Source organism: Lissotriton vulgaris, chromosome 1_1, assembly GCF_964263255.1.
Source record: "Lissotriton vulgaris chromosome 1_1, aLisVul1.2, whole genome shotgun sequence".
Lineage (NCBI taxonomy): Eukaryota > Metazoa > Chordata > Amphibia > Caudata > Salamandridae > Lissotriton > Lissotriton vulgaris.
This window is the reverse complement of record NC_141685.1, coordinates 1,068,133,579-1,068,159,414: the sequence shown is the minus strand read 5'-3', so window position 1 is coordinate 1,068,159,414 and position 25,836 is coordinate 1,068,133,579. Positions and strand designations below refer to the sequence as shown.

Genomic DNA, 25,836 nt, shown 5'->3' with positions numbered 1-25,836 from the left:
GTGTATTTTCTGGCCGAGTTGCATAAAGACTTAAATGCCTCAATTAGGATGATGAATGAGGGGAAATGCACGTCAAGTTTTAAGTCTGGTAGAGGGGTGCATCAGGGATGTATCTTGGCCCCCATGTTGTTTACGCTGTATGTAAACTCGTTGGAGGTAAATTTGTTAACAGCCACTCTTGACATCCCGATCCCGGTGCTCCTCTATGCCGACGATGCTGTCTTATTAGCAAGGACTCCGCTGGGCCTACAAAGATTGTTGGACTCTATTGGGGATTTTATGAAAAACCTGGATCTGGTGGTAAATAATGGCAAATCGCATGTCATGTCGTTAGGTGCCTCAAAAAATAAAGTTAAGACCTTTTACTGTGACAGTGAAGAAATCACCAGAGTAAAAGTATTTACCTACTTGGGAGTAGTTTTTGATGATAGGGGAACATGGTCCCCACAGCTTTCAATAAAGGCAAACGCAGTGAGAAGTTCTTCTGCTGCAGTGTTAGGATTCGCTAAAAGATTGGGGGGGAAACCCTATGAGGCGATCCTGGCAATTTATAAAGCCAAGACCATATCAATCGCAAGGTATGGGGCAGCAATATGGGGTTTACCAAACCCGACCTCATTCAAACAGAAAAAAACAATATTTTACGGTCCCTTCTAGGCCTCCCACAATCCACAGCTACCCACTCTGTCCATCTTGAGTTGGGGATAGGATATATAACAGATATAATTAAAATAGCCCCTATCCTGCTATGGATCAAAATTTGATTGAATTCGAACCTTTCTCTAAACCACAAGATTCTAAAGGACTGTATCAATTTAGATAATATGTAGGAAATCCAGTGGTTGTCCTATATAAAAACGTCAGCTGTGTATATGGGGTGCCCTGAGATTTTTTTTCAATCCAGAATCTCTATGTAAGGCTGACTTAGCGTGGGTAAAAACTAATTTTACTAAGCTAAATGAGGCAGAGCGGGAAGCAGTAGAATTATGTAAACCATCGGTCAGGGGCCACGTTCTGGTTACTTTGTCATTAGCAATGTCTCCTTATTTGTCCGTTGTGACTAACTCTTTTCATAGATGGCTATTGACAAAATTCCGGTTCAACCGAATACATATGGTATTATGGGATTTGCAGGGATGGAGTAGGCTCGAGGACGCTGCTCCGTGCAAATGTGATGATTTTTCTCCCCAAGACACCTTGCATTTTATGATCTTTAGTCCATTGTACCATGAGGCTAGGAAAAGGTTTATTCTTCCATTACTGAAAAAGATGAATTTTATTCAGTGTAAACCCGCCTTATTGTTTTTACAACTGTTGGAATCCCCTGAAATCATGTTTTGTGTTGCCAGCTTCATTGCTGCATCTGTTAGAAGCAGGAGGGTTAGACAGGAAGCTGCACAAGAAATGTAATCCTCTCAATATAGTGTATATGTATACTGATCATTGGCTTTAATCATGGAATTGATTGTTAACCATTTTTTATTGCCTTTTGTACTGTGTTTTTTATCTTGTATAACATATTTTTACAAATATTTTTAACGTTTTGTATATGTATAGCATACTTTTATGATTTTAACTAATCGAATAAAGTGGTTTGATTTGACTTGACTTGACTCCTAGGTTTGTAATGGGTGTCCTGCTCATGCAGGGCACTCTCACACTTATAACTAATCGCCCTTCCTTCAGGATTGGAAGGCCTACCTTACTTACAGGTTTTTAGTGCAGAGACTTCATATATAAGTAAACTTATGAGTGGTGCTAGCACCAGCTCAAACAGGTTGCACTGTCAGCCCTGTAGTCACAGTTTGAGTGGTTTCTCATGGGTGGCACAATACATGCTGCAGCCCATGGGAGACCTGCGGTGTACCTATGCCCTGGGTACTCAGTACCATATACTTGGGAACTTAGAAGGGTAAACAAGTAGCCAATTAGAAAGGTACTAACTCACAATTTAGGGAGAGAGCACAGTGACTGGGGCCCTGATCAGCAGGATCCCAGTCAGACTAGTCAGAAATAAGAATTACACCAGCAAAAAGTGAAGGGAACCATGAAAGCAGATCCTACTTTCCTACAATGCTTGAATAAGGTTGATCAGTTAGCAGAAAGTTTACCACATCTGACTTAAGTTAGTGCATGAGGCTGAAAGACAAAACACCACACAGACTGGTTCCAGATATGTATTCCTCTTGCAAGGATCTAGCTCAGCTATTGTCTCCAGCCGTCCATTGGCACATTCCATGCCCACATGTGTGTGCCACACTCACATTCTGCTTACGCACCACCACTCAGATGCATTCTCAACCACCCATCTAACACGCACACTACCACATGTAATAGCCAGATCTGAGAAGCAGATGATAGAGTTTAAAATTAAGCAAGACAAAACTCGAGATGAGAAATGTGATGATTTGACAATATGGGAGCTGTAAGGACCAGATGGTGGACATGAAGAACTGACTGGTTTCAGTATGAGGATCATTTGTGCAGGAAGAGTGGGATTCAATGTTTAAAGGAGGGGAGTAGGAAGAACGTGGTGGGTTTGATAATAATGAGGTAAGTATATTCATGATTGCAATTTTAGACAAGTATGAGCCAAGGCAGAAAGAGGAGATTGAATGAGAGATGTGAGAACTGGGGAGAGGAGGTAGTTGATGGTACAGTTGGGTTGTTGAGGATACGAGCATGGAGAGGAAATTAGCTCAAGAGTTTAGTTCATGTTGACTGTTTTCAGTGCTATGTGTCATAATACAGGCCTATTTCTAGTCATCCAGTTTCTCCGTAGCCCTGTGTTTGCGCCATCTGTGGAGAACTACACACATTTTAGAGCAGATGTTGGAGTAATCCTTGGATGTGGATGGAGGGTGATTGAAATGCAGCATCTTATATCGTAATGTATGACGATACAACGAGGTCCACCCTTACATCGTTCTCCTTGTTGCTTTACTGACCAGCCAGATGTGCAAAATATAACACAATAAGAGCAGAATTGTTTGCCATCATTCATGATTCTCTTCCAAGGGATCCTCATTAATAGTCATAAGCATTAGAATATTCCCGCCCATGCGCGGGACCCCGGAAACACTATATTATATGTGCCCCACATATATATATATATATACATATATATATATAAATAATATATATATATATAAAAACAAGCAATAGCAGCCAAATCACATTAGAGCTGAAATATGCTGTGAAGAATTTCCACCATACATGTATAATAAGCATTAGAAACATGAGAAACAACACCAAAGATTGTTTAGAAATTGTTTTAATGCTCAGAAAGCAGTAGAAATTCTCATAACTCACTGGAAGCATAGGAAGCTCCCAGGCTGCATTGCAAACACACAGTCTAAAAAGACTGAAAAGCTAACCTGTAGCTGAATAGCAATAAACTGACACCGTACCTTTAAGGCACTCATGACCCCCTGTATCCCATCATGCCCCAGGGGTGACAGTTAGGTCAGTTGTTCTTTCCGGCTCCTTCAGAGAAGGACCCTGGTTACACAGCTCCACTATTTTTCTGGTTTTTGACAGAAAAATACTTCATTTTTGACAACTTTTACTCTTACTTCGACATTTAACATCTAGTCAAGTAAGATACTGCTTGTTTCAGTCAGTTTAGTGAACATTTTCTTCTGAGAATGCCTTCACTCTTTGATAAATGTCCTTCTTGTGGCAACAAGAAGGCAAAATCAGACAACCACGACATCTGTATCCTATGTCTGCCTGAAGATCATGATCCAGGCACCTGTCCACATTGTGAGCACCTGTCAGGAAGAACTCTCAAAGACAGGGAGAGGATTAAAATTTATGGCCTGGCTCACAGGGCTTCAAGAGGAAGATCACCAGTGAAGAAGGGCTCCAAGAAGGCTCATACATCTTCAAGGAAGAAGTCTTCATACCCTTCAACTTCAGCGTCGGGCTCGGCGTTGAGAAAAGAACCACAGGTGGAGTTTTCCCCTTCAAAACTACAGTCGACGGCGGGCTCGCCGGCAAGGAGAAGACCAGGTACGTCGACGACGTCGAAAGATCCAGCTCCGTCGTCGAAATCCCCTCCGCCGACGTCAAACGGGCGACGTTCGGCGTCGAGGAAGGCTACTCCGGCGCCGTCAACCGGGCGACGGTCGGCGTCGAGATCCATTACCCCTTCGCCGTCGTCAACCAGGCGACGACCGGCGTCGAGGGAGGTCACTTCGCCGTCGTCCAAGAAGCGGCGCTCGGCGTCGAGGACCAAGACCCCTCCGCCGTCGACAGTAGCTCATCGATCGGCATCGAGGACGCAGTCTCCGTCAGTGCAGCGTCGGCGCTCCGCGTTGAGGGTGCCCAATACCCCTCCGCCGTCGTCGCACAGGCACTCGACGACGGCTGACCATCGCCGTTTGACGTCGAGGCAGAAAGCTCCGTCGACGACTGGACATCGTCGTTCGACGTCGAGAGAGAAGCTTCCTTCGGCGACAGGACATCGTCGTTCGACGTCGATGCAGAGAGCTCCGTCGACGGACGGTCATCGCCGTTCGACGTCGAGACAGAGGACTCCGTCGAAGGCTACTCACCGCCGCTCGACGTCGAGAGACTACAGATCCTCTCATGGACATTCGAGGTCGAGATTGTTTGATCCTCCGACTCCTCGGAAGGCGTTCGACGGCGAGAAAAGAACGCTCGACGTCGAGGCATTCAGAAGCAATCATGGTGACGGAATCTGCTTCTCATCATTCATCTTATCGGTCCTCTGACTCCTCAACTGAACCTTCAAGGTCCAGAAGCCCTATACACTGATCTCCTGAGCGTCGACCAGATCCGTCGGCCGAGCGAATCAGGCTGTCACCTAGATGGTACAAATCTTTGGACCATAGGCGAGATGCTGGGTCTACCAAGCGTATGCAGGAATATGCCAGCCCACACCACAGGTCTCCGCTTCAGGATCTGGTGGAGGAGATGGACAGGTGTAGCCCTCCCAGGCGCAAATCCCCTGTGAGACCACCCACCAATTCGCCCAGAAGATCCCGATCTCCTAGAAGGGAACCTCGAATGGAAGGTCGGATAAGGTCTCGCTCTCCTAGGGGCAAATCGCCCGTGAGATCACCAGCCAGATCTCCCAGAAGATCCTGATCTCCTAGAAAGGAACCTCGGACAGAAGATCGGATCAGATCTCGCTCTCCTAGACGGGAGGAGCGTTCAAGAAGGTCACGGGAGCGGAGACTCAGTGCTCACCGTAGACGTCGACATACTCCGTCTACTTCTTCTACCTCTTCTACCAGATCGTCCAAGAGGGACTACTCCCCGACGTTGACGGACAGTCCTGCGTCCAGGTCCTCCCCAGTGGATGACATTGGCACGTATCTGGATGTGCTGCAAAGAGGAGCGCTTAAACTGAACATCGAGATGTCTGTCCCTCAAGTAACAACGACAGTCATTTTTGAAACTTTACACAAGAAGGCCATCTCCAGACCTCTGCTGCCTTTAGTCCCGGGGATTATGGATCCTGTCAAGGAGGTTTTCCTAACCCCAGCAGCAATCAGAGCGGTACCAGCCCGCATTCAGAAGAAGTACAAACCGGCGGCTTCTGACCCGGTGTTTGTAAAATCTGACCCTCCAGCAGACTCTGTGATTGTGGCAGCGGCGAGGAAGACACATGCGGTTGCTAGTTCCTCTTCAGTCCCGCCAGATAAGGACAGCAAAACACAAGACTCCTGGGGTCGAAAGGTTTGCAACTCAGCTGCTTCCACTCTTAAGGCCGCTAGTGCAGCTGCGCTTCTGGGTCGATATGACAGAGCCTTATGGGACTCGATGGAAAGATTCAAAGCCAAGCTGCCAAAAGAGGACCAGCAGGACTTTGAAGAAACTGTTACAGAGGGGTGTCTGATGGCGAATCAGATGATAAGCACGGCTGCGGATGGGGCGGTGCTTTCGGCTCATTCCTATTCCCATGGAGTTTGTGCCAGAAGATCGGCCTGGTTGCGCCTTACTGGTCTGAAACCGGATGCTCAGCGTCGGATTCTAAATCTTCCCTTTTCGGGTTCCGCTCTCTTCGGAGAACATGCGGACAAAGAGATGACCCGAATGAAGACTGAGCTGGATACGGTGAAGGCGGTGGGCTTGGAGAAGAAAAAAGAATTCAAGCGCCGCTTCAAGACCAACAGGGGGAGAGGGGCTCAACAGAGGGTTCAAACCCCTCAGTGGTCCCAAAACAAAACTCAAGGGAAACCCCAGTTTCGAGGCAAGCCCAGCAGAGGTAGAGGAGGTCACCAACAGTCCTCCAACACCACAAGAGGAGGAAAGGCCTGAACAGAGGCTTCCTCTGGCGCCGTTGCCCACTCCAGTGGGAGGAAGTGCTTCACAACACCTGGCAGAGTGGGTCAGCATCACAAAAGATCAGTGGGTGCTGAATATACTGCGCAATGGATACAGGATACGTTTCCGTGCTCTTCCAAAGAGCATCCCTCCAAAGAGCTCTTTCCCTCACCAGCTAAGCTTGCTCCGACGAGAGGTGAAAATCCTGCTGCAAAAAAGAGCAATAGAAGAGGTTCCTCCCGCTCTAAGAGGAAAAGGAGTTTACTCCAGATATTTCCTTGTCCCCAAAAAAGATCAGGAGGACAAGTTCAGACCAATACTCGACCTACGACTATAAACAAAGTCGTCGTCAAAAAAAAGTTCCGCATGTTAGCGCTTCACCAAATATGTCCACATCTTCAAGCCGGAGATTGGATGTGTTCGGTGGATCTGCAAGATGCGTACTTTCACATCCCGATTGCGCAACAACATCGCAAGTACCTAAGGTTTGTCGTAGGGAACAAACACTACCAGTACAAGGTGTTACCCTTCGGTCTCAAGTCCGCACCATGAGTCTTCATCAAATGCATGGCAGTGGTGGCAGCTTTTCTTCACAAGAAGGGTCTCTTCATTTACCCATACCTGGACGACTGGCTCCTAAAAGGTCCATCTCCGGTACAAGTAACGCACGATCTGCAACTGTGCCTGCACCAGCTGCACAGACTCGGCCTCCATGTGAACCTGGAGAAGTCAGTCCTGCGGCCTGCACAGTCCATCCACTACCTAGGCTCCGTTCTGGACACAAGCTTGGGGAAATCATTTCCTTCGGAGGAGAGACTTTTTTCCATGAGTCAGAAATGTGGGATTCTGCTAGAGTCTCGGCTTCCAACAGCCCGACAAGTAGCATCTCTACTGGGGTCCATGGCGTCCTGCATTTTTCTCATCCCAAACGCCAGGCTGAGAATGCGTCCTCTACAACAGGCTCTGGAGGATCAGTGGGACCAAGCGACAGGACGCTGGGAAGATTGAATCACTCTTTCCCAGGCGACGAAAGAGGCCATCAGATGGTGGACTCGGAGAAAGAATGTGATGGTGGGGGTTCCATTTCACCAACCCGTTCCTTCCCAGTTTATAGTGACAGATGCCTCCCTGCAAGGCTGGGGAGCACACATGGGTCCGCTTCAGATTCAAGGCCAGTGGTCTGCGCAGGAGCAGACATACCACATCAACATGCTGGAACTCAGAGCGGTATTCCTGGCTCTCAAAGCTTTCCTACCAGCGATCAAATCCAACTCATTCCTAGTTCAGACGGACAATACAACCACCATGTTCTATCTGAACAAACAAGGAGGCACAAGAACTCGCCCACTATCTCGAGAGGCTCAGGCAATCTGGCATTGGCTTCTCTCTCGAGGTCTCGCAGTAGTGGCAGTGCACCTTCCAGGCGAGTTGAACATCAAAGCAGATGCACTCAGCAGGCACTTCGAAGATCAGCCAGATTGGGTGCTAAACGACGAAGTAGTAGAAGAACTTTTTAGTTGCTGGGGTTGTCCATCCATAGACTTGTTTGCAGACGACGAAAACACCAAATGCCACGCCTTCGCGTCCAGGTTCCACCGGCCAGGAACGCAGGGGAAACGCTCTACTGTTGGATTGGGCAGGGATGTTCGCATACGCGTTTCCTCCCCTAGCGCTAATTCCGAGAGTAGTGTCCAAGCTCCTCAGATCGAGCATGGAAATGATCCTGATTGCTCCGGATTGGCCTCGGCAGTGGTGGTATCCGGACCTTCTACATCTGTCTGTGTGTCCACACAAACGGCTCCCTTGCAGGCCGGACCTGTTGAGCAAGATGAACGGGAGGATAATGCATCCCAACCTCCCATCATTGAACCTAACAGCATGGCTCCTGAGGTCCTGCAATATGGGCATTTGAACTTGCCTCCCGAATGCATGAACATTTTAAAGGAGACAAAGAGACCTTCCACAAGAGCGTCCTATGCATTCAAGTGGAAAAGATTTTACTTGTGGTGTAGAGATCATCACTTGGATCCGAGTAAGGGACAGAAGGACGTCATCTTACTATACCTCTTTTCCCTCGCAACTGCTGGTTTAAAGTACACTTCAATTAGAGTGCATTTGTCAGCTATTGTAGCATACAGAAAATCACCTGATCAGATGTCTTTCTTTCAGGTTCCAATGGTTAAGGACTTCCTCCAGGGGTTGAAGAAAGTGTATCCCCCTGTGCGAAATCCTTCTCCTCCGTGGGAATCAAACCTAGTTCGATCCAGGTTAATGTCACCTCCTTTCGAGCCCATCCACAAGGCTTCCTTACAACATCTCTCTTGGAAGGCAGCTTTTTTGGTGGCGATTACCTCTGCGCGCAGAGTAAGTGAGATTCAAGCGCTCTGTGCGAAGGAACCTTATACTATTTTCCACCACAACAGAGTAGTCCTAAGGGCTCACCCATCTTTCTTGCCTAAGGTCATCTCTGATTTTCATATAAATCAGTCTATTTCCCTCCCTTCCTTTTTCCCAAATCCTACGACCCCAGCCGAGCGGTCACTTCACTCCTTAGATCTTAAGAGAGTGCTTAAGTTTTATTTGGAAAAGACTAAAGGGATTAGGAAAACGGACCAGCTGTTTGTGAACTAAGGCTCATTGAGAACAGGTTTTCCAGCGGCCAAGAGGTCCATCTCCAGATGGATTGTCGCTTGGATTAAGTTGGCCTATCAGCTAGCAGGCAAACCTTTGTTGATGTCTCCAACAGCGCATTCCACTAGAGGGAAGGCCACTACAGTAGCTTTCTTGCATGACATTCCAATGTCGGAAATATGCAAGGCTGCAACCTGGAAATCAGTTCATACCTTTACGAGGCATTACTGCCTCGAATCTGATTCCAGGGCCGATACTCAAGTAGGGCAAGCCTCCTTGAGGAATCTGTTTGGGTAGTCTATAGTCTACTCAGACTTATTGATGAGATTACTGTCTTATCATTCCTTTGCCCGCAGGGATGAGGAGAGGCTTGCTACTCTATTCTAATGCTTATGACTATTGATGAGGATCCCCTGGAAGAGAAGGATTAGTTACTTACCTGTAATCCCAGTTCTCTTCCAGGGGTATCCTCATCAAAGTCATAAGCAACCCTCCCGCCTCCCCGGGCAAAGGATACTCTTTAATAAGGAGATATTGTTAACCTATTTGTTATTGGGTTTGTTTTCAGTCTCCGAAAAGAACAACTGACCTAACTGTCACCCCTGGGGCATGATGGGATACAGGGAGTCATGAGTGCCTGAAAGGCACGGTGTCAGTTTATTGCTATTCAGCTACAGGTTAGCTTTTCAGTCTTTTTAGACTGTGTGTTTGCAATGCAGCCTGGGAGCTTCCTATGCTTCCAGTGAGTTATGAGAATTTCTACTTCTTTCTGAGCATTAAAACAATTTCTAAACAATCTTTGGTGTTGTTTCTCATGTTTCTAATGCTTATTATACATGTATGGTGGAAATTCTTCACAGCATATTTAAGCTCTAATGTGATTTGGCTGCTATTGCTTGTTTTTATATATATATTATTTATATATATATATGTATATATATATATATATGTGGGGCACATATAATATAGTGTTTCCGGGGTCCCGCGCATGGGCGGGAATATTCTAATGCTTATGACTTTGATGAGGATACCCCTGGAAGAGAACTAGGATTACAGGTAAGTAACTAATCCTTACGGTACACTTTCCTAATAGAACACTCTACAACCAAGCACATCCTCTCATCTGCCAAACCGCTTTGGCGCCTTGTAATGGTTATGAAGCATGCACAAATGCAAATATAGCACAATACAAAAGTGACTTCTCTGGAGCATAGTCGCCATCTTTGCCCGCTCAAAAAGATTGCCTCCTATCACTAACTTTAGGGATGGAAATTTCAGTAAAAGTGAAATGATAGGCTCTCAGTCTTAGTTCCCGATATACTGCCCACGCGCACGCCCCAGGGTGGTACTTTGACTTCTAATGCCATAGTTGTTCAAAAAGTCACCTACCTTAGGTTGGAAGTCTGAGCTTGTAATGTCCTGATTGCCACACAAAGCACAAAGATGACTTTATATTCTATATGTGCCCACAAATAAACACCAAGTGAAGCTCTCACCCTTTAAGATGGTGATGTCGATGTAGGGCCGGACCTCTGGGAGAAGGTACTGAGGGCTTGGGTTGGCGGCAGAAGAGTGCTGAGTCGTAGCTGAAGGCTGAGGGTCGACAGAGTCACAGCAGCGTTGGCAGACACGGGGAGAGGTCATCAGGGGGTCGTCGGTGACAGGATCATTGGACGGGGCCCCGCAGATCATGGCTGTCAGGAAGAGAAGACTGAAAGGCCACAGGAAGGCAGCAAGTCCCATGATGACCTGGGGGAAAGAGGGACTCTCAGACATGTAATATGTGAAGAGAGAGATGAATGGGGTGAAAAGGGAATGTGGGCGAAAACAATGTGAGTGGGAAGAACCACAGAGAAATTGGAGAAAAGAGGTAACTTCATCTTGGCATTGGGTCACAGTTCGTTCTCCCATTGCATCTCTCCCATTCCCCTGTGTGCTCCCTCCCTCCTGACTTGAGTTAGTTTTCTCCCCAAGTATGCATATCTCTACCTTTCCATGCAGTGCCGTCTGCTGGCCAAGATAAGGTCACGCTCACTTCTGTATCTCGCCCATGCGCTAAAGTGTTCCTGCTGGCTGGTTATAGTCAGAGCTTGATTTGAGTTGGTGGTTTCCAGTGCTCGGCACTGGCACTTATTTGTCAACACCGGCACTTATAACAGCTGCCACATGGTGGTGCTGTTTATGTAATTTAAAGATGAGCAGGACAACAGTTGATTAGATATTCATTTAAAACATCTAATACCTGCTGCCAAGCCATTCCTATTGCTTTGGGGGCCTTGAACAGTCTTAACTACACTTCTTCACAGTCTACACATGTAACAGTGTGATGGTTAATAGTTGTGTAGGTACTTTCATTGGCAGTGGCAGTGGGAGGTGCAAGCTGTGGTGGCCTCCCGAGTATAGTCCTGGTACTTTTTTTTTTTTTTTTTTTACAAATGAAGCACAGGTTATAGTTTTCTTCCATTGTATATGTCACCCTGTGCCTCCTACCAATAATCCAGGCCAGGGAACTTGTGCCCGCGGCAGCCATACTCCCCACCCCCCATAGTGAGGAAACTATATGTAGGGAGTGTCCTACCTTGTGCTTGTACAGTGTGGATGTAGCTAGAGAGCAATTTTGCGTCCTGTTGCAGCCTCAGCAAAGGCATTGCCGATGCCCCAGTGGCCTCTAAGCTGAGACCTTTCCAGAATAAGTTTTCTGGGGCTCTGTTAGCAAGGAGGCCAAGGTGGACTACTCTAAAGCCACACGCAATGACACTATTCACAATCCAAAATGGTATAAACGGGTCTCGCTCAGAGTTCAGCTTCAAATAGGGGGTTTGGCCATCGATTGAGGTGCCACTCTGTAATTAATGGAACTAACACAGTACTTTTGACCCCCTTGGAAAACCATATTGTGACTTAGAGTGCAGGTGATTTCGGGGCATTTTTTTAGATAATGGGCTTGTTAGGCTCTTTCCACTGAAGAACCTTAAAGAGTAATGAGTAACACTTCCTTATGCACCCACCGATATTTCTTCCTAAGACATCTCCGATTTCTTAGAAAATATATGATTAAAGTTCTAACCTTCTTTCTCGATCCACCGTATTTCGTCGAAATGACTCTTCATACATTTCATGTTTGATGGCAAAAGACAGAGAATTTAAGGCAGTTAAAGTCTAAATAGAGGTTTGCCAATTATGGAGTGGTTTTCTCAAGAATGGCATCCATGAACCCGACCACTGATTGCTGGGTCGACACTGCCTTCTATTCTGACTTGTTACCAAGAAGCAAACAGACCTTTGCTGGGCACATCAATGGCTCACCTCCCAGAGACAAAGCATCTTTGTCTGCCGGACCTCTGTTCATGCCCTTTGCTGAACACTGCTGTATTGATTCTGACTCCACGAAGGATAACTTTCTGGACCAACCTACAGTACCTAACCTTCTACCTTGCTATATTATTGGTCCCCACCTTGAAGGCAGGCCCAGACCAGTCTACGGTTTATAGATATCGGAAAGAATCCTGTGATGGAGAAGTAAACGTTGCCTATATATAATTCAATTCTTTGAATTCCGTATTCTCTATGATTCCATAGTATGCTCATCATCTCCATACGGACTAAAAGCATAGTTGGCAATTGAGTGGAGTCAAGTGCCTTTCACTACTTTACTTTAAAAAATTAAGTGCTTTTCAGGCCCTACGTTGGCGGCTACACTTTTCCTCTGTTTTGAGATTTTAAAAATGTGAAAAGCAGTGGTGCTTTCAATTAGGTGTACATTAGGAATAGTTCATTGAAAGTATGTTTTTTAAACATTGAAAGTATGTTTTTTAAACACAGCATAATTAGAAAATGTTGCTGCTTGTAGGCAAGTTTTCTTTATTTTAATGGATTTTTCAAATGGAGCATTTTTCTGTTAAAGTGTTTTGATGTTTTGCACATTTGTGGAACAATTCTGCCTTTAATGATTTCAGAGAGACTATCAGTGATGCAGAACTAAGATTACAGGTAAGTAACGGTTCCATTTCTGTAACTTAATTTGGCTGTGAAGGAGAGAAACAGAAAATAAATTAAGGTTTGGGTTTCTTATAGTCAGAGTTTTCCGATGAAAGGGATCCATTTTTCAGAGTGATGACACTGCCAAGTGCTAAGAAAGTAAAGAGTGCCTCAAAATGGCCACATAGGATAACCTTATTGGGGAGTGGACGTTCCTCTAACCCTTCACATGGACAAATGCACTGTATGATTTTGTAAATCAGAATGAATTGAAAGTCCCACACACCAACTTGCTAGCTCTTCAAATGTAATACCTCTACTTCATCACTCATTCTGTCCTTTCTCACACTACTATGGCTTGTGGGTACCTTTTACACCTGCTTTCATTTACCCTCTCAAGTCCTCTACTTTTCATAATTCCCCTGTTGTCTCTTCACCTGTCTCTATTCAACTTTTTCTTTACTATGTTGTATTCTTCCTCTGTCAGATGAAAGCAAGACACAGATTAAGAGTATAGTGTGTTAATTTTTAGAACTCTAGTATGTATGTATCTATATGTATATGTTCTGAGTGGTAGTTGTGTAATCCAAACCTATTGAAAGCAGTGGAGCAGTGTTGGAACTGGCACTTTCTAGCTGGCTGAGGTGATGCTCTAGCCAGGTGGAATTTACCACTCCCATCAGGGGCAGGTGATTACGCTCACTGTATAACCTGTGCTTACCTTTGGGTAGCATGGTATTGAGCAGTCAGGCTTATCACAGAGGCAATGTGTAAAGCATTGGCACAGCACTCACCACGATAAATACACTGAGCATCACAAAAGAGGCTTCTCATGTGATGTATGTATATAACGTTTGTATCAACACACACAATAATCAACACAACACAAACATCTTTTTTGCTGGGCAAAACTCACACTTGGAATTATTACTAGCAGTACTAGGCCCAACCGTGTTTAAAATGACATTAGTATTATGCACACTTAGGAAAGATCCTAATCTACAACTCCCCCAGCACCTTTATGCGGTGCAACACTCTGTACACCCCAAGCCCACCCCAGCACTTCTTATAATTCAATACCACACAGTTATTGGGTGCCCCCCGGGTCACAGCAATATCAGAAATATGTACATACAACGAATTATTACACTTTTTGGCAGCACCGCAGCCGAGGCCACACAGGTAAAAGCAATGATAAATGTAATGCTCTTCTGGCAAGGCAATACTGCCGGCCAGTGTCGTGAATTACAGGTGGTCTGCAAACGATCACTTCCTCACACACACTCACTCTGCACCGATACGTGGAGCAATAGATATCAGGCAGGTCTGTATGGAATGCACACATACGCACTCAGCACCCTAATGTGGGTCAACTGATATCCTGCAGGTCAGTCGATAACATACTCAAGACCCCATGGCCAAGCCTCCCTTCACTCTCCAACTCACTCAGACCATCCTACACCCACAGATTGGAGATAACCAACCTCCTCCTCGGACCCTAGGCCCCACACAGTCAAAGTCACAATTAGTCATGGTCCCAGGAAAGCAGGAAGGGGTAGGTAGCAGGACCAATTAGGTGGCAGCCGCCAAATGGGGGTTTGGCCACCACTCAGGAAGTTCACACAGAGGATGCAGAGGAGAAAAAGCCATGGGGCGCAATAGTTGGTCACTCAAAAGGATTCTACAAGGGCCTTCTGGCACCAGCCCAGTTCTGCAAAGCACAGGGGGGTCATGCAGTCCTTGACCAGCTTACGATCATCCTCAGAAGCATTTCTTCAGCCTAGTCAATAACTCACCACCTAGACCCAAGCTTGGCAATACTTCCTGGCCACACAAAGTCGTTGGGGGACGGGTGAGGAGAGGGCAGTTGATCTGCCTCACTGAAGACCAAAAAGGGAACAATCAAATGGGGAATGGAGCAGGGAAGCATCTCTGGACAAGGGGCACCTTGTCAGGTACAAGTCAATCAGAGTTGCACCCATGCAATCCAGGCCCAACGTCTGGTGCTCATTGATTCGGGGCGCACTAGACAGTTCTGGTAACACATATGAAGAGCTGCAAATTCTGCGCCTCCTTGAAAATGAGGCACAACATCCAGTGCATGTTGATATTGGTCGCCCCAGACAATTCCGGTTACACCCAACGAAGAGCTGCAAGTTCTGCTCCTCCCTGGAAACGAGGCACAGCGTCCGGTGGACTTTGATATTGGTTGCATCAGACAATTCTGGTCACACACACAGATGCAAATTCTAAAATGCCTCACTAGGTAGAATGAGGCACTACTAGGGTTACGCCCCCACCTCCGAGGGCCACAACCTGTGAATCGGACACCACACGCAATGAGCATGCATTCGGGTGTCGCATGAGAGAGGTGCGGCACAATCAACAAAGCGGGCTCGCTGGATCCTGTAACCCGTGAATCCATTCACCACCAAGAAGACGTTTATGCGTGCTGATGTCCCCACGATGCGAGGGCCACATTCCTTAAATGTGGGAAAGACTTCTGTGGCCCTGCACAAGGCAATCTGGTCTCCAGGCACAATTCTTAGTTCCATGCTCAGGTCTGGCAACCGGTTGGGATCTGTGGAGATTTTGAAATCCCGAGGGCGGAATTCCAGGTATGCAGAGAAAACAGGAAGAGTCATGTTAACTACAAGTCCCAGACTGCCCTGGGATTTCCTTGTGGGATATAAGCACTTCCTTTCCAAGGGGAAAGTGCTTGTCAATCAACCTGTTGAATTCTAGGAAGGGCGGATGGTGTTCCCCGCCGGATCCCAGCGTGAAGAATCACCGTTTTCAGGAAGCCTGTTTGTCTTGGGTTACGAGTGCATGAAAACCTGCTGGTATCGTTAACCCATTTTGTTTGTTTTTTGTGAGGAAAGCGCGGGCGCGCCTTTCCTCTCCTTGCAGTGAAATCCGTGAACCTTGGATACTTTGTTTCTTCACTTTAGTAATTGTATCCGCGGTATTAGAGTGAAGCGCGAGACGCTTCTACTCTACACGCGAGAACAGTTTAGCGTGTCTATTTCATTAACGCGACCGGATTTTGGACGCGTTCATGAATTAACGCTTTCCTAGAATAGAGAGGTTTTTGTTGTGGACAGAAGCCGGGACTGAAATCAGAAAGTATACCGCCTGTTCTTTGTTCTTTGTTTCCACGAGACTTTTTGCTTTTTATCAGGAAACCTCCATTAACTCTTTGTGCCAGAGACACTGAATCTGGTTGTGGATAATGTCAGTTCCAGTATTGTGAGAATAACAATACTTGGAAGCAAGAAGAAAAGAGAAGTGCCTTTTGTGAAAGAGACTAGTACTGTGGAGATACTCGTGTTTGGTATAAGTTTCCTGAACCAGCATGTTTTGGAGTTTCTGATTGTGGCATCACAGAAAAGAAGACTGGGTAGTTCTTAGGATCTAAGGAAGGGAATAGAGGAATCTTGGTGAGTGAAAGAAAGGCACTGCCCATATATAGTAAAAAGGGTCATTGAATATATGAGTAATTGTGTGTTTTGTCATCCCACCTACAGCCTTGAAGGTATACTAGACCCAGCCCAGAGAGTAACACAAGTCCCTGCGAAAGAAGGAGGGAACACACCTTCATCCTCTTTCCCTTTTTTCCTCTGGGGCGCGGAGTCTGACAGAGTAGTATATATTCTCTGCTGGGTTTCGTGTTGTGAGGAATTAAGGGACTTAGCGTCAGATATCGTCTCTGCTTGGCCACAGGACAAGGTTAGTGGTGTTCTTGGTTCTTACACTACTGCCAATCACGACAGATTGACAAGCCCAAGTGTATGAGCCCGGCCTAGACGATGAATATAGAAAGTGTGTTGAATTCTGTGGTAGAGAGCCTTGCTGCTCTGCAACAGGAGGTCACTACCTCTAGAACTGAGAATCAGGTGTTATATAAGGAAATGGGTGTGCTTCGGACAGAAGTGGCAGGGTTAGCACGTAAAAACACAGGTGGGGCGTCTTACATCAAGCCAGCCACGTTACAACCCCCGTCGTCTACAGTCTCTCAGGGAGCTGAAGGGGGGGGGGGTTTCTCTGTCATCCTCAGATAATTCCTCACCTTCTGACACGGTACCCACTGTTCATGTGATACAAAACATGGGTATTCCTCTTGCGCCCCCTGAAAGGTTCTATGGGGATCCCCGTAAGTTTGAGACCTTCCTGAACCAGTGTAGGTTGCACTTTCTGTGTAAACCGGGGGTGTTCCAGGAAGATGCAGCAAAAACGGCGTTCATGATGTCGTATATGGGAGGCAATGCATCAAGTTGGTCGATTCCCTTGGTGGAGAGAAACGATCCTGTGCTACACAATTTTGAGGACTTTTGTTTAGAATTACGAAGACTTTTCGACAGGAAGCTACACATGTTGTCCTTGGATAGAGAATTACTAACATTGCGCCAAGGGTCTCAAGACTTGCTTTCCTACATCACCTTGTTTAATCGACTAGTGGTCGAAACAGAGTGGCCCACGGCGAAAAGAATATCTATCTTCTATCAAGGGCTACGAGGAGAGCTTAAAGACGTGTTGGCCCAGGTAGTGCAGCTCCCCTCTACCTGTGAAGAACTGATCGACCTGACAGTCCAATTGGACCACCGACTTCTGGAAAGAAGGGGTGATAGGAACAGAGGAGAAGGACGTTTCTTCTATCCCCGGTTTAAGAGTACCACAGAGGAGCATCCGAAAATGCCTGATGGGGTCGAGCCTATGCAGATCGGAGGTATACGTGGACCCCTATCCAAGGAAGAGAAAGAGAAGAGAAGAAGACTGAAGCAATGCCTGTATTGTGGCAAGGGAGGCCATTTCATTAAGGATTGTAGAGCGAGGAATGCCTTGCCGGGAAGATCCCAAGGGCCACCTAACCAAGCGATGATTCAATCAGGACGACCGGCGGAAAACTAGAACGCCCAAATCAGGAAGAGGTCTCTGTCTTGGGTTGTCAATTACAAACGATCTCACCAATACTTGCGAACACCTTGCATCCCGCAGTTGCTCATATGAACCTGAAGGTCACCCTGTGGGTTAATTCTCGTGAAGCCATGGAAATCGATGCTTTATTAGATTCTGGTGCTACAGGCAACTACATCGATCAAGAATATGCCATGAAGATAGGAATCGTCTGCGAGAAGAAGGACAAACCGGAGTTAGTGAAAGCCGTAGATGGGACTGTCTTGTCATCGGGCCCTGTGTCCTATCATACTAGTGCGTTATTGATGCAGACGAACCAGAATCACCAGGAACATATACAATTCGATCTGATTGATGCGCCACAGTTCAGGCTCATCCTTGGAATGCCATGGTTGACCCTTCACGATCCTAAGGTTATTTGGGCGGCGCGTACCATCACTCTGTCATCGGATTTTTGTAAAGAGAATTGTAGGCAAGCTTTGCCTGACCTGGAAAAGAATAACATCACGCCTTCTGTGTGTTTGGCAACAGAGTGTACCCGAGGACATTATTGTTGCGCCACGGTTCTTCCTGAAGAATACAAGTCTTATCGATCATTGTTCGACAAACAGAAGGCAACGGAGTTACCTCCACATCGAGTGTATGATTGCCGTATTGAACTCATTCCGGGAGCAGACATACCGTGTAGTCGAGTATATGCCTTGACTGAAAAGGAGACGCGGTATCTGAGGAACTACCTCGATGAGAATTTGGCTACAGGATTTATTCGGCATTCTACATCTCCTGCCTCATCCCCCATGTTTTTCATCCCAAAGAAGGACTGCGACGAGTTACGACCATGCATCGATTACAGATCCATCAATAGAATGACCATAAAGAATCGATATCCGCTCCCTCTTATACCGGTGCTTTTGGATCAATTGAAGGGTGCCCGTTTCTTTACCAAGCTCGATCTTAGAGGGGCGTATCATCTGGTCAGAGTCCAGAAGGGAGACGAGTGGAAGACGGCGTTTCGAACAAAGTTTGGGTTGTTCGAATATAGAGTGATGCCATTCGGGCTCTGTAACGCCCCTGCCGCCTTCCAATATTTCATGGATGAAGTGTTAAGAGGTTGTCTAGAAACCTTTTGTATTGTGTATATCGATGACATTTTAATCTATTCATCGACCCTTCATGAACATGTGGAGCATGTGAAGATCGTTCTCAGGAAATTGCAACATCATTCCTTGTATGCCAAGCTTGAAAAATGCCTGTTTCATGTCACGGAGGTAGCATTCCTTGGATATGTCATCAATGCAAATGGATTTCAAATGGATACTAGTAAGATTGAGGCGATCATCGGATGGAGTACGCCTACAAATGTTAAATCCGTTCAAAGTTTCCTTGGCTTTGCCAATTACTATAGACGGTTCATCAAGGATTTCTCAAAGATAATCCATCCAATCTCCAGCTTGTTGAGAAAAAATACTCCGTTTGTATGGAACCAGGAAGCTGCTATCTCCTTCCAGTATCTGAAAGATCAGTTTACCCGAGCTCCCATCCTTCGCCATCCGGATCCTCAAATACCCTTCGTGCTGGAAACGGATGCTTCGCAATATGCAATAGGGGGTATTCTATCACAACGCCATCCTGACACTGGTCAACTGCATCCTGTTGCCTTTTTCTCCAAGAAACTGACACCTTGCGAGATCAACTATTCCATCTCGGATAAAGAACTCCTGGCAATCAAAAGGGCATGTGAGGAATGGGGTCACTACCTATTGGGAGCTGTTCACACGGTTGAAATCTACACTGACCATCGAAATCTTCTATTCTTGAAAAACGCGAAGGCGCTTACGCCTCGGCAGTTGAGATGGACATTGTTCTTCTCGGATTATGATTTTGTTATCAAGTATAGACCTGGACCACAGAATGGTAAAGCGGACGCCCTGTCTCGCATCGGTGAAACTGAAGACTAACGTGCAGGAACCACGGAAGAACCCCCACTAATCCTGAAAGAAGCAAGTGGTTGTCTATCCGCAATTGCCTTGTTGGCTACACAGGACTTTCTGGACGACGTGAGGGTAGCTCTGGCAGAGTCGGATGTACAAGCATGGATACAAGAAGATCCGGAACATCGAATGGAAAAAGATGATCTTGCCTACCATGGGTCCGCTATCTATGTCCCCACTGAGATCTTGCAGCTGCAAGTCTTGAAATGGATACACGACTCCCCCTTAGGAGGCCATTTGGGAATCTACAAGACCATAGTTGGTGTGGAACGTGAGTTCTGGTGGTCCAACCTTAGAGATGATGTGAGACAGTATATCAAAAACTGTGCTGTTTGCATGCAAGGGAAATCCGTCCATGTCAAACCCATGGGACTTCTGAGGCCTCTGCCTGTTCCTCCAAAACCCTGGCACACATTGTCTATGGACTTCATAGTTGAAATGCCACCCTGTAATGATAAGACCGTGATCCTAGTGGTCGTCGACCATTTGACAAAGATGGGTCATTTAATTCCGTTGACGAGTCTTCCTACTTCAGCTGAACTGGCGCAGGTGTTTCTGCAACATATCGTTCGAGCACATGGCATTCCTTGCGTGCTCATTACGGATAGAGGAACCCAATTTACTTCCCGATTCTGGAAGGCTCTTTGTAAGACCATGGACGTCGATGCTCGACTCTCTTCCTCCTATCACCCCCAGACTGATGGCAAAACGGAACGTCTGAACCAGACGTTGGAACAGTATCTTCGCTGCTTTGCTCTGCAAAATGATATGGACTGGACAATGTTAATTTGGATGGCTGAGTTTGCATATAATAATGCCATACACTCCACCTTGGGTTGTTCTCCTTTCTTTTGTTTGTATGGTTATCATCCTAATGCCCTTCCCTTTGAGGTGCCCGTGCATTCCCCTGTACCCAGCATTCATGAACATCATGCCCATCTCAAAGCGGTGTTGGTGGCAGCACGTAACAGCTTGGCGAGTGCTCAGTCTTCCCAGAAACGCTTTGCTGACAGGAAGAGATCACCAGCACCTGAATATGGGGTGGGAGACAGGGTATGGCTTTCCACTAGGCACATACATTTGAAAGGGGAAAACAAGCTGAAACCTAAGTATGTGGGGCCTTACAGCATAGTGGAGGTTATTAACCCTGTAGCTATGAGGTTGTCCCTCCCTGATTCCTGGAAAATACATCCCGCATTTCATGTTTCCCTCCTCCTTCCTTGTCCTGCTCGTGCGAGAATACTGGATAGGCCACTTCCTATTGACATTGATGGGCAGGAGGAATATGAGGTGCAGGCTATCCTTGACTCTCGTATGGTTAGGGGTAGGATCCAATACTTGGTTGGGTGGAAAGGTTACGGACCTAAGGAGAGAACGTGGGAGCCTTTGGCCAATCTGAATTGTCCTGAGTTGGTCGCGCAATTTCATGAAAAGTATCCTGGGAAGCCTGGACGACCGCCGGGACGGCAGTCCTCGAGAGGGGGTTCTGTGGCGATTTTGAAATCCCGAGGGCGGAATTCCAGGTATGCAGAGAAAACAGGAAGAGTCATGTTAACTACAAGTCCCAGACTGCCCTGGGATTTCCTTGTGGGATATAAGCACTTCCTTTCCAAGGGGAAAGTGCTTGTCAATCAACCTGTTGAATTCTAGGAAGGGCGGATGGTGTTCCCCGCCGGATCCCAGCGTGAAGAATCACCGTTTTCAGGAAGCCTGTTTGTCTTGGGTTACGAGTGCATGAAGACCTGCTGGTATCGTTAACCCATTTTGTTTGTTTTTTGTGAGGAAAGCGCGGGCGCGCCTTTCCTCTCCTTGCAGTGAAATCCGTGAACCTTGGATACTTTGTTTCTTCACTTTAGTAATTGTATCCGCGGTATTAGAGTGAAGCGCGAGACGCTTCTACTCTACACGCGAGAAAAGTAAAGCGTGTCTATTTCATTAACGCGACCGGATTTTGGACGCGTTCATGAATTAACGCTTTCCTAGAATAGAGAGGTTTTTGTTGTGGACAGAAGCCGGGACTGAAATCAGAAAGTATACCGCCTGTTCTTTGTTCTTTGTTTCCACGAGACTTTTTGCTTTTTATCAGGAAACCTCCATTAACTCTTTGTGCCAGAGACACTGAATCTGGTTGTGGATAATGTCAGTTCCAGTATTGTGAGAATAACAATACTTGGAAGCAAGAAGAAAAGAGAAGTGCCTTTTGTGAAAGAGACTAGTACTGTGGAGATACTCGTGTTTGGTATAAGTTTCCTGAACCAGCATGTTTTGGAGTTTCTGATTGTGGCATCACAGAAAAGAAGACTGGGTAGTTCTTAGGATCTAAGGAAGGGAATAGAGGAATCTTGGTGAGTGAAAGAAAGGCACTGCCCATATATAGTAAAAAGGGTCATTGAGTATATGAGTAATTGTGTGTTTTGTCATCCCACCTACAGCCTTGAAGGTATACTAGACCCAGCCCTGAGAGTAACACAAGTCCCTGCGAAAGAAGGAGGGAACACACCTTCATCCTCTTTCCCTTTTTTCCTCTGGGGCGCGGAGTCTGACAGAGTAGTATATATTCTCTGCTGGGTTTCGTGTTGTGAGGAATTAAGGGACTTAGCGTCAGATATCGTCTCTGCTTGGCCACAGGACAAGGTTAGTGGTGTTCTTGGTTCTTACACTACTGCCAATCACGACAGGATCCAGTACACAATGTGGGCAATTAAGAGAGCAATGTTCTTCTGGTGTCACAAGTAGATGGTGGGGGCTCCCTCGTACGAAGTATTTTATGTCCCTGAGACCTCTGAAAGAACAGGGGGCAAGCCAAGGAGCCCTTGGAGAGCACAATTCAGGGTGCCACCCAGCAGCAGGTAGTCAGCTCAGGCCAGCCACTATTCAGAAAGGGCACACAATCCCTTTCAATGGCAGTAATCCTCCTTGTGCACACCAGATTCTTCTGGCAGTGTGCACCACGCAGTTCCAGGTTCTCCGGTCCCATGTCCCCACAAGTGTATCTCTGCTCTGCTGAAGTATGGCACCAGTAGGTATACTGTAGTATGCCTTTGAAGTTGGGGATGGTTCTCCCTTTGAACCACAGTTGTCTCCCCTAAATTTCAGTCCCGTCCGCCATGAGGCTGTGGAATACAGATTTCAATCTTTAGTAGGGCCATAATCTGGCTCCAGCGGCCAAGGGTCAAAACGTCCTCCTCCAATCCATCCAGCCAGGCCCGCAAATGGCAGAGGTCTGTTGTTCTAGTTGCATGCCCAGTGTTTTATAGCTGTCACTGAAAATGCCCAGATGTGCTCCCCCAACCTCCAGTGTGGACTGGAGCCATGCACAAAGAGTTTTAGAGCATAGAAAGGCCCACTTTCTAGAATTGGCATTTATACACTAGCCATGACAAAACCACCTTTACCAATGGAAAGGGTTTGTCACTGCAAATTCCAATGATAGGAAACATTATGAGGCTGTTCCACTACAATCCACTATTGCAGCCTTAAGTAATTTCTACACTTTCCCCATGTTAGCCTATGGGAAGAGCAAACCTCATAGGTAGTGGAAACACATGGGTACTCTTCATTACCTGGGCAGGGAACACACGTGTGTACCTGCCCTGACTTTCACCTTCTACTCGCTTCACCCCTGGTGGTAGTGAAAGGTCCTCTCAGGATGGCTAGTGATTTAAGCAGGCCAGCCTGAGTAGAAATGCAATGGCGCGCACACTGACCTGTAATGACAGGTTGGACACATGTTTAGAAACACCATCGATGCAAAGGTGCACACCACCCTGTAATGGCAGGCTGGACGCGTGTAGAAACACCATCGGTGCAAATGCGCACACCAGCCTGCAATGGCAGGCTGGGCACATGTTCAAGCATATTATTGTTGCACGTGCGCAGACCGGCCTGCAATGGCAGGCGGGTCACTGGTTTTAAAATATCGTAGGTGCAAGCGTGCACACCGGCCTGTAATGTGAGACTGGTCACCGGTTTACAACCACCATAGAGTGTGCACCCGTAGGAATGCAATGGCCGATCTGACCTATGTTTAGAAACCTCAGGCAAGCACCACTTCCTAATGGGTGTAGGAAGGTCATGCACACTTTCACACTGAATTCACAGTGGTAAAGAACCCAAGGCCCTAATGCCACAACAAGAGAATATGCCTCACCCAGGAGGTGTCCCACTGGGAGAGCCTAACTCCTAGGTAGGAAATCCCACAGGGGGTTTGTCCCTACTCGGGCAGCGAACACACAGATGTCTACCAGGCCATGCTCCACCCCTCTGGACTTACTCTAGGGCCACTCTGGTGGTAGAGAAAGACCTCCTCAGGGTTGACTAATGAGTGAGGAGATCTCTTCAAATATAACCCTGGATTCTGTGCGCCTCTATTGCTGAATGTTTTTAATAGCCTTGCCTTTGCCCCCCCCCCCAACCTCTCTCATGGTCAACATCTATTATAGTGCCCATTTTCTAAAAGGATGATTGCTCTCAGCCCAGTTGTTATAGGCTCATATCATTAATAGACACAACTTTAAAAATCTTTGGCAGGGTCTTGTATAATCAAATAAAGGATTTGGTGGAAGAGAAGTCAGTATCTATCCCAGTCAGTATGGCTTTAAATCTAAGATCGGCACAGTAGAGCAGTGTCTCAACCTTAACTTGCTAATAAGAAAATACACTATAGCCAAAAATTCCCCAATTTCTCTATCTTTCATGGATTTGACCACAGTGTTCAACTGTGTAAACTACCAAGCCAATTTTCACCCTGAGCGGGCTGGGTATGCTCAGACGTGAGTCCCAGGCTCTCCACATCACTGGAGTCAAGCTATCCAGGCTGAAGAAGGCTGATAGCCAGAAACCGGTCCTTGGATGCTTGATTCCGGTCTAGGAAAGACATGGCTTGGTAGTTCGGGCTGGACTGTTCCCATGTGGCACAGGGTCAAGGCTGATTTGCATATAGCCATTGTCTGACCTAGGGTGGTGTGGAGTGCAAAAAAACGATGGATTTAGGCCCAGATCTTTGTACTGGGGTGAATGTAAGACATTGTTCTGCATTCTGTCAATCAACTGTGTTTTTTGCAATTTTCACCCTGAGTGGGCTGGGTATGCTCAAACGTGAGTCCCAGGCTCTCCACATCACTGGAATCAAGCTATCCAGGCTGAGAAGGCTGATAGCCAGAAACACGGCCTTGGATGCTTGATTCCGGTATAGGAAAGACATGGCTTGGTAGGTTGGGCTGGACTGTTCCCATGAGGCACAGGGTCAAGGCTGATTTGCATATAGCCATTGTCTGACCTAGGGTGGTGTGGAGTGCAAAAAAACGATGGATTTAGGCCCAGATCTTTGTACTGGGGTGAATGTAAGACATTGTTCTGCATTCTGTCCATCAACTGTGTTTTTTGCAAGGATGTGTTTTAGCCTGCTTTTATTAATTCTTTATATAAATGACCTTCATACTTTTTTTACTTACCACTACTCCTGATGTCCCTAAAGTTAAAGGCTCTTTTTTACCATTGCTACTATATGCTGATAATACTGTGTTAATGGCCCATACCCCGAAGACCTTCCGATTACCAGTATGCCGTTTTGTAAACTTCATGGCATTGCTGGATTTACTCACTAATTTCAATAAATCTTTTATTATAGCAGGTGGCCCAAAGAAGCATCACTTGGCATATCTAATAGTGGGTGAATCTAGTCTAAAATGCACAAGCACTTTTTCGTATCTAAGAATGTGTTCTGCTGACAACGACTCTTAGAGAGCACACATAGCACATAGTGGAAATGCATTTTCCATAGCAATCAGTTCATTGTTTAGTCTACCGCAACCAGGAAGGGGGGAGCACGTGCCCCATTATTGAAGATTTTTAAGATGCAGTGTCTCCCAGTTGCTACTTTTGGGGCTGAAGTCTGGGGTATTGACAAGTGTAACTTAATTCAAGCGGAAGAGCATAGATTTTGTAGAAGAACCTTAGGGGCCCCGATCTCTTTCACGAACTTCCTCTGTCACAGAGAACTGAATATCCCTTTCTCTGAAGATTT

The 25,836-nt window shown here is 46.5% G+C and overlaps 1 protein-coding gene across 1 annotated transcript in view; it reads right to left on the bottom strand.

Annotated features, from left to right (window-relative positions):
- C1QTNF6 (C1q and TNF related 6) overlaps window positions 1-25,836 on the bottom strand; it is a 91,139-nt gene that overhangs the window by 33,281 nt on the left and 32,022 nt on the right. The window contains exon 2 of the mRNA XM_086963133.1: window positions 10,425-10,677. Coding sequence (XP_086819259.1) covers window positions 10,425-10,671 — 247 coding nt within the window. The 5' untranslated portion in view covers window positions 10,672-10,677. The remainder of the gene's footprint in view (window positions 1-10,424; window positions 10,678-25,836) is intronic.